The 9743-nt window shown below is 39.8% G+C and overlaps 1 protein-coding gene across 1 annotated transcript; it reads right to left on the minus strand.

Moving 5' to 3' along the window:
• LOC110963837 (homeobox protein Hox-B1a-like) lies at window positions 1–8983 on the minus strand. Its single transcript, XM_022212337.2, has 5 exons — window positions 8893–8983; window positions 3027–3445; window positions 1237–1619; window positions 1026–1151; window positions 1–706 (listed from the first exon to the last, which is right to left on the minus strand). Exons 2-5 carry the CDS (start codon window positions 3427–3429, stop codon window positions 332–334), a joined length of 1287 nt encoding a protein of 428 aa, XP_022068029.1. The 5' UTR covers window positions 3430–3445; window positions 8893–8983; the 3' UTR covers window positions 1–331.
• Window positions 8984–9743: the final 760 nt, after the last annotated feature.

A 9743-nucleotide genomic window follows, 5' to 3' on the forward strand; every position in this document is an offset into this window, starting at 1 on the left:
CTTTCAATGTTTTTTTCTTTATTTTTATGCTGTAGATATATACAGAAGACATGAAAATTATGAAGCAATATATATGTTAAATGCAACAAAGACAATTTTTTAATTTGCCAAATCAAATATGTATTCATAGAAAACAAATGCTTTGAAATGTCTCCACATCAGATCTCAATCAGTACTTGGCACAATGAAGACACCAATACACATTAAAAAGGTGCATATATAAAGTAAAACCCTTTAACACTTGTAGGAATAAGGCACATAATAGAATCAAAACACAGGCATTAGAAAACATTTATGAAAAAACTCATAAAATGATCAGCTCAAACATCGACTACAGGCCGCCGTTGTGTACCATGGCAGCAGTATTCATGGTGCTCTGGCCAATAGGCTCTCCATCTTTGCTTTCAAAGCTTGGGCCGTGCCCAATGTTGTTCACAATGTTGACACCGGCCAGGTTGAACGCGCCGGGGTTGTAATCATAATGACTGACACCTGGTGGCACGGACCAGCCGGTCACCTGGGGCCTGTTGGGCACTGCGGCGTGCGGTGATGTAGAGGACCAGGGGGGATACCAGGGAGATCCAGCAGCAGAGCCCATGGCAGCCATAAAGAAGGGCAGGCTCTGTGGAGTAGTCTTATTGAAGGTCGCCTCCATCATATGCTGGTTGAAATGCTCCCTGAGCGGAGGGCGCGCCTCTCCCTGATACTGAAACACAAACAAGAGGTAGTTCAAATTAATACCAAATTCAGTCATAGTATCTCATTTATGTAGTGTATGATGATAGTATTGTTTCATCAAGCCTTTAAGGCCATAACCAGACTTTGGTTAAGCCTCCATTACAGATGTCTTACTCTATGTCCAAACCGCTTTTTCTTTGTTCTTAGTTAACAAGAAATTTGGGCAGGACAGTCCAATTTTGACTATTTCCATGTATTTCAGCAATAAAATCATTCAAATAATATGACAGAATTAACATATAAATTGAAAATATATAGTAATGCTGCAAAAAACGAGAGCTACTTACTGGTGGCTTATGAGAGGGCATGTTGGAGTAAATGTTTTCCTTGACAGAATGGTGCTCCGACGCCCAGGTGGTGTCCTTCTGGTGTCTCCTCAGCTTCATCCTTCGGTTCTGAAACCAAGTCTTCACCTGCAACACAGAATGGCAGCTGATCAGACACTGCACATAAGCTTTCGGTTTGCTTGTCACCCATTATACCTCATAAATCGCTCACCTGTTTGTAGGTCAGGCCTGTCAGCTCGGCCAGGCTCTTCATCTCAGACGGGGTGAGGTACCTCTGCAAATTGAAACGCTGGACAAGTGTGCTCATTTGTCTCTCTGAGAAGGCTGTCCGGACCCTTCCTTTAGGATTGTTTACGCCGGCTGCGTCTTGCTTCTTTGGGTCGGTTAAAGGTGGTGCAGAGGTGTCGTCGTTGGTGCCCTCGCCTTCAGTGGTGGCCAACACTTTTGACTCCTCTATCAGGGAGCAGGAGATGGTCCTGTTGGCATCAGGGCCCTTTCTGCTGACCTCCTCAAGAAGGTCTTTCTTGACCCATGTAGCAGGGTCTGCCAGGGGGAGGCTCCCCTCCTTGCTGCTGCTGCTGGAGCTACAGGACTCTGAGTGAGAAAACACAGAGGCCAAATGAGTGATATGACATGGTCACAGAAGACTGTTTTTTTAGAGAAGAAAAGCCAACTTCCAAAGACTTCTTATGTGACATCAGCTACTGGACATCATAGACCAACTGACACCTCATCCTAACAACTTCCTACACTTTTGGACATACTCGTTACAAAGAAGGTAACCTGTCCCATTTGCCTTAATCTTCTTAATATGAAATTTTTTCAACAGTGCTGCATGATGTGACAAGCAGTCATATTACTACGACTGCTCAACAATCAATTTAAAAGAAAAGCCTAAATATTATATGCATTACTGTAATATTGTGCACTCAAAATAAAGAATACATTATTTCAAAATGAATGCTTCGGGTCTTAAAATGGTTTCAAATATTCTGTAATACAAAGAATATGTCCAATTTGGACACATCTGGTATCACCAAGCGCAAAGAAAACACTAAGACACATTAAATGCATGCATACAAAAATAGAATCTGGTGATAAAAGATAAACCCCACTGAGGAAACCTTCAGAAAACTCAAATTATATATATATATATATATATATATATATATATATATATATATATATGTCTTCAGGTGCCAGTGTTTTGTTTTCCACTCTGAAACGCAGTCGCTAGATGTTATGAGGGTATTATTGTAGCAAAACTATTTGTCAATGTGAATCGAGAGTTGTCTGTCTGTATTTCAATCCATGTGTCCGAAGTGAGATTTGTCAATGTGTAAAAGAATTTGTCTATGTGAACTGAGATTTGTCAATGTGAACTGGAATCTTCAAAAGCGCCACGTAGCTCTACGCTCGTGCGGCCCGTCTGGGCAACCTGGTTGATCCTGCCAGTAGCATATGCTTGTCTCAAAGATTAAGCCATGCAAGTCTAAGTACACACGGCTGGTACAGTGAAACTGCAAATGGCTCATTAAATCAGTTATGGTTCCTTTGATCGGCTCGGTTATCCCCCAGGTGGCGGCCACCTGAGACATAGCACCGCCTGAAGCTTGCAGACGGCGGGAACTGCCAACTTACAAGGCAGCAGAGCGAAAGGCAGCCACCATGGACAAGCATGTGAGCCTGAGGTCAGGGAGCTAAAACCCATACATTTTTCACATACGAATCTCACTCACGGCAGAAGTGTAGCAAAAGTCACGTGAAAATAAAACAGCCAATTGTGAAACCGAACTAGTTTTGCTAAAACAATACCCCCACAGATGTCTCCAGTTTGTTTTTCTAATCCACTGGCGGGACATTCGAAATCCAAGATGGAGCTTATCTGGAGTTCAAAGTCGACTCTCCATGATGAAATCGGAAGCGGACAAGTAAGTAGCGATACACGGCCTTACAACAACATAAAGTTAAACGTAACTTGGCTGCCGCATATTTACATACCTGGTGAATTGTGCGTCTCGATATCGCTAATGGTGTCGCTCCCGGGCCGTCCCACTTCGTTCTCCCGGGCTTCGTCTGCAGCCTGCTGGGGTCCGGTCAGCAGCACGCGGCCGGTCTGGGACTCCCCGATATACACATCCCCGGAGCCCTGGTAGTGGCAGTGACCGTTAACGGCATTCTGCTCCGTGGTGGGAGGCGCAGACCCGTCCTCGGTCTTGGCGGCGGAGTACCAGTCCGGTGGTACCCCGGCGTTGTAGTTGCTCAGGTCGCTGAATGTGCCTTCGCCCCAGCTGGTCAAGTTGCTGTGGTTCTGCTCGGACCCGGGCAGGTACATTATGTCGTACGCGTAGGCATGAAAAGGAGTGTTGTAGTTGTAGTTTATCTTTTTCTTCCAGTCTGCCATGGCTCAGGTGGGTTCACTGCAACACAATGAAACTACACTCAGAAACAAATAAAACAAAAGCAGAGTGAAGAATTACTGCAAACGGAGCTGGAAGAACCCCGGAAAGGTTTTGAATCCGTCCAGGTTAAACAAACGGACCTGGTTGCGGTTCAAAAACACCGGGCCTGTCTGGGTGTGGACAGGATGGAGGTGGGAGTCCTCATCTGAGTCAATGTCTTTGATCCACTCGCCTGGTAGGCAGTAATCATTGGCCACTCAGATGATCTGCTTTCAAATTCAGTTTCATTGTGTTGGAAACAAATAGGAAAGTAAAGAACTGAAAAACATTCAGAACTGAGATGTACCTAAATTCGCAATGTTCACAATATGAAATTATAGATATTTAGAATTACTTTACCTGTGTTTTGGTAAACTATGTCTCAATAAATCCGATCAGGCAAGTAAATGTCACAAAGATTGAGATGATCAGACATGCAAACCAGATGCCTACCCTGGACTCACGTTTTTTTGTATGCAGTTCTTTTGCATTTAGTGACCTTTCATGATAAAGGCCTGAAGTTTGGTCCTGTTTGATTACAAATTTTAAAGTCCATAGAGCATTTACATGTCAAACTCTAGTTTTAAGGTTGTCATTATTTCTGTAGATACTGTGTTTTCATGACATCTAAATCAGTTTCTGTTTAATCAAATTACTACCCAGTGCAGCTTAGTTTTTATAGTATGCCACTGTAGGAATATAGTAGCCTAGCCGCGCTAGACCCATGCTCTGAAGACGCAAGGGTCTAGGCATGCTCGACAGGGAGGGAGGCGGGCTAAAAGGTTGTCTATCAAATCACTCTGTAGCAATTGGGTAGGTATACAACCAATCAGCGCAATGAATAGACTCTTAGAGCGCTGGAAATCAGAGGATGCGGTAGTTCGGTGAAGCCTTATTTATACAGTCAATGGGTGAAGCTCAAGTATATTACAGACATGTTAACAGAAAGATTATTCAGAGTTGGTGATAATGGAGCTCAACGACTGTTGTCGTTTTTGTTGTCGACCCTGGCAGAGAATTAAATTTGTTGCCGTGGGTTGTCTAGCACGGCTAGGCTAGTTGTTTCCGGTTGTTTCTATCAGAATCGTCGTGCCTCTGTCGTCACTTAGTTACGCCCGCCTTCTGACTCTACACTTCATGGTGATTCGTCCGGCCAGTTTTAGGAGCATCCAACCTCGAGCCTTATGGAGGGTAACTAGACCCACCCTGGCAGAGAATTAAATTCGTTGCCATGGGTTGTCTAGTGCGGCTAGGCTAGGAATATAGTGCACCATGGACAGAGAGGCCTTCGATTAAAGGCTAATCTAATTTGATGTAATTTGTTTTCAATGCACTTGACAGACTGCAAAAAAAAAAAAAATCCCATTCCATCTGCACTGCCTGTAGGCACCACATTCCTATTATCACACTTGAGGGTGTTTCATGGCACTTCTCCAGGTTTTCTCCTGACTAGATCCATGCTTGTGTTGTATCTGCTCTCAGATGTATGTTGCTTTGGATAAAAGCATGTGCTAAATGAAACTGCAGAACTGTAAAGTTCAGTCTAATAAAATAATATATGTATTATGTAACAAAAGTTGTTTTTAGCTGTTACCAAAGTTGGATAGGCTATCCAGACAGCTACTCTGGGAGGCCCAGTATCACAGTGGCTCCAAAAGGCCCACAATGTCTTCAACACCCCACTTCTTCCAGCCTTAAAATTTGACAGGACATATTGACACAGACTGCTTATTTTCCTACCATTTGCAAACCTTTTCATAAAGATAAAACAGATTTGTGCGGGCATTACCATCTGAGAGTTGTTTGTGTTCAACCTCCTGCTCTGTATTTTCATGTGAATGATTAATTTACTGCTGAAAAAGTGGGAGAGCAGTCGACCTAATGCCACATTAGCATTCCTAACTGCTCTCCAGTGGGGCAAGGTGTGTCTGTCTGATGTTCTACGAGCCCAGACCTTCAGATGGGCTTTGGCATTGTAGGTGTGTATAGAGGGTGGGATGGGAAGTGTGCATGTCATTAGCATTTCTATGCCCTAAGAGGATTGCAGACCGGTTTTCAGTGATTGAGATGGAATCACTGTTGCAATGAGTTGTCAAGAGTTAAAGTGGGGTTCATGTAGTAAATAAACTTTTTACATGTTGTCAATGCTTTTCTATCAACAGTACATGAAGCTTTGGAGAATTTTAGTTTCCTAAAAATAAATTTTAAAAAATCAGTCAAAAACTTTTTTGTAAAAATATGTCAAAAATACTTTTTTTCCTGGCTGTTGCAATTTTTTTTTTTTTTGATTGATGGAGTCATAAACAGAGGTATTCAAGTCTCTGGTGCTTTTACTATTACATACACTCAACAAAAGTATAAACACAACACTTTTGTTTTTGCTCCCATTTTTTATGAGATGAACTCAAAGATCTAAAACTTTTCCACATACACAATATCACCATTGCTCTGAAATATTGCTGAAATTCTGAGCATTCTGAGCACAAATACCTATAGCTTGACAAATTGTCAACCAATTCTCAAAAGCCTCTGGCTTTTACTTAAATACTGAGAAATGTGACATAATGGCCATTCATGACCAACCCGAGACAACATTGTATGGCATACCTGTAAAAGGCCAAGTAAAATATTTAGGAGTTAATATATCAAAAAACTCAGAGCAACGAGTAAAAACCAATTTTGACAACACTATTAAAAAGAGCCAAAGCATTTTGAACACATGGTTGCAGAGATATATCTCTATCTTTGGCAGATTATTGCTCTCAAAAATGGAAGGCCTCTCAAGGATTATCTATCCAGCTTATTCTCTTGATGTACCTCAAAATGTGATCAGACAAATCAATCAAAACAACTACAATTTCATATGGAAAAACAAACATCACTATATAAGGAAAAATGACATTGTTAAATCTTTGGAGGAAGGTGGCCTTAATGCTATTGATTTTGATCCAATGAATGGGGTTTTAAAACTAAGGTGGTTACAACATTTTTTGGTTCAGGCAGATACTTTACGGTTCAATCTCCCTTCTAAAATATATTCTAGTGTAGGTGGCATCCAATTTCTTTTAAAATGTGATTTTGAATTATCTAATCTTCCCATAAAACTATCCAAATTTCACAAACAAGTCCAACAGTACTGGAAATTAATATATAAACACAACTTCACGCCCCATGACACACCAATATGGAATAATAGATACATCCTTATTAGGAAAAAATCATTTTATTTTAAAGACTGGAATGAACAAGGAATATGGTCGGTATTGCACTTAATGGATGAGAGGGTAAACCTTCTTAACTTTGCTGATTTCAGCCGCAAATTTAATATTGCCTGGTCAGAGCAACATTTCTCCGACGTTATTAATGCAATCCCACAAGCCCTTGTTTGCACCCTAAAAGGATCGCTTTTATACACATAGATTACCCCTACATTGCATTCTCTAACGGTCCAGGGATGCCCCATTGTGGACAAAAAGTGTAACAACCAATTTCTCAGGGCTACACTGACTCAGGAATGTTTTCTCTTACCTCTCAGAAGACGGAATTTAATGGAAGGTTTCAACAGTCAAAACATTAAAAACATTAGATGCAATTATATTAAATTTCCTATTCCTTTCAAAGCCAAAGAACTATGTTTCAAAATTATTAATAATATATATATCCCTGTAAAGAATTTTTGAACTCCAAGTTTAATATTGTGACAATGAATGTGTTTTTTGTACCGTTAACATTGAAACTGAGGAACACGTACTTTTTAGCTGTGTTTTTATCAAGATCTTTTGGGATAGTTTCTATATTTGGGTGACACATAATGACTTGGGTACTCCATTTTTGAAATATGCTGATGTTAAATTTGGTTTTGTCTTAGGTGACAAAGAAAAAAGCTTTGTTACTAACAACTTAATTATTATGGCTAAATTTTTCATACAAAAATGTAAATTTGGTAATGTAAAACCTGTTTTTATTGTTTTCTTAAAAGAACTAACATCTCTCATGGAAACTCTAAAACTTTGTAAATCTAAGAAGGCACTGTGGCTGCACAATTGTCTTGAAATTGTTTCTTGGCTCTGTATCACCATGAAGATCTTGGCTTTCCCTTCCTTTTTTTGTTTATTGTTACTGTTATGTTCTTGTTAATATTGCTCAGTTGGACATACTTGAATCTTGAATGCCTGTAAGCTGTATGATGACAATAAAAAAAATAAAATAATTGAAACTCCCAGATTGCAGCCTTGCAAATGGCTGTAACAAACACACACATATACAGCGATTTTCGGAAAGAAAAACTGCAATTTCAACAGGTCTGCGCGGCCTGAATCATAGCCACGTTAATAAGGTTTTCAATAAACCAAACCGTTTGTAAATCCGTCAAGAATTCAGCAAGTTAAGTGTATTTTTGCTTGTGTAGGTCGCTCACCTTCCATCCACTACTATAGAGCGCTCCGGAACAGTCCCCCTAGGTAAGATGGCCGACCGGTGATTGACAGTCCCATCAGCCATCTACCAGATAGCTTACAAACGCTGTGAGCCAATGAGGGCTGACGTCGCTACGCAGCGGCCATCTTACCTAGGTGCTGCTGGCTCACTGATAACATTAATGCCTATGGAGCATGAACTATTTAATTAACCATAGCTTGCTCAACTTTCAACCGATTTTTAAACGGTTTGATTTGTTATAAACGCCAGAGATGTAATCATGTTATTGCATATTTACGGATAATTATAACCATGGACTTTCATATTAACTTAAAAAAGTAGATAGTAGAGCATTACCTGCCATAGCTGCACACATACACACAGTGAAATTAAATGGTCAGTGTTTATGTTAAACATTTAATAGTTTGATATTTTATATTTCTAATTAATAAATATATTAAATATAAAGGGATACGTTGACCCACGTGATATTTTAAACTTAAACTGAACAAATTATGTACGTTATATGAATTGTGATTCATATTAGTTCAATTTACCCCAAGGCTTTTGGTTCATCTTGCCCCATGGCCACCGTTTTGATAAAACTTAATTAATTTAATGATTCAGAATGATCTTTTGCTAAATGATTCCCATAGTTCTATACATTGCTGCACAAAAGTGTGGCCTCTTGCACTGGAGGGGGGTATTTTTGCAAACACAAAGCCAGCCAGTTACCGTATCACAATGAATCTAAATCTAGGATATCACAAAATTATTATTGGTCTCACGGAAACCTATATAATAATTGAAACTTCCAGATTGCAGCCTTGCAAATTGCTGTAACAAACACACAACTATGCAGCGATATCGAAAAGAAAAACTCAATTTCAAAAGGTCTGCGTGGCCTGAATCATAGACACGTTAATAAGGTTTTTAATAAACCAAACCATTTGTAAATCCGTCAAGAATTCAGCAAGTTAAGTGTATTTTTGTTTGTGTAGGTCGCTCACCTTCCATCCACTAGTGATGTTACGAGGCTTCGAAGCGTGTCGAGTAATGGAGGGGGCGTTTCCACGAAGCGGGTATGAGGCCTGCTTTAGGGGAGGAGTCAAAAATTATGACGTTCGAAGCCTCGTGAGCGCTGTCAGCCTATGGGGAGCGACGTCGCCACATGGCAGACATCTTGGGACAGGGCTGCTCGATCATAGATATACAAACACAGTACAGCGCGCCAGAGCAGTCCCCTGTCCTAAGATGGCCGCCAAGTGACGACACGCCGACTCCGCCTTGAGACATCTAGTGTTTGGGTCAATGGTCGTAGATTTGAGAGATATGTATGGAGTGGTGAGTGCCAAATTACAAAAATAAATCTATAAAATAAGTAAATAAAAGATGAAATGTAAAGACGAATAAATAAAATAAAAAATAAAAAAAATTTACTATATAAAGCAATATTAATCAAAAACAAATCCATAAAAGAAAAGGTTAATAAAAGTAGAAATATAAAGACAAATAAATACAATAATTTAAAAAATTATAATAAATGTGGTTATAAATAAAATAAAAATAATGTGGCAATATAAAGCAATATTAATCAAAAAATGAATCAAAAAATAAACGGTTAATAAAAGTAGAAATATAAAGACAAATAAAGAAAATAATTTTAAAAATAACGATAAATGGAACTTCCAGGTTGTGTTGCCATGGAGTAAGACGTGGTTCGAGGAGCTCTGCCTAAGCTTCAGCTTTTCCCCTCACCTTTCAGACATTAAATGCGCTCTGCATAGTATTTTAAGAGAACCGATGCTTGTTGCAAGACATGACTAAACCGGGCAAAGGAAAGAAACAAGCTGGCGAAGAT

This window comes from Acanthochromis polyacanthus, chromosome 9 (genome assembly GCF_021347895.1).
Source record: "Acanthochromis polyacanthus isolate Apoly-LR-REF ecotype Palm Island chromosome 9, KAUST_Apoly_ChrSc, whole genome shotgun sequence".
NCBI classification, from domain to species: domain Eukaryota; kingdom Metazoa; phylum Chordata; class Actinopteri; family Pomacentridae; genus Acanthochromis; species Acanthochromis polyacanthus.

Excerpts from the sequence above, each read along its gene's own strand:
- LOC110963837 (XM_022212337.2), bottom strand. The coding sequence starts at position 3,429 with ATGGCAGACTGGAAGAAAAAGATAAACTACAACTACAACACTCCTTTT. Across the intron at positions 1,152-1,236 it reads CAGGCCTGACCTACAAACAG|GTGAAGACTTGGTTTCAGAA; the intron begins GTGAGCGATTTA and ends TCTGTGTTGCAG. Across the intron at positions 707-1,025 it reads TGCCCTCTCATAAGCCACCA|TATCAGGGAGAGGCGCGCCC; the intron begins GTAAGTAGCTCT and ends TTTGTGTTTCAG.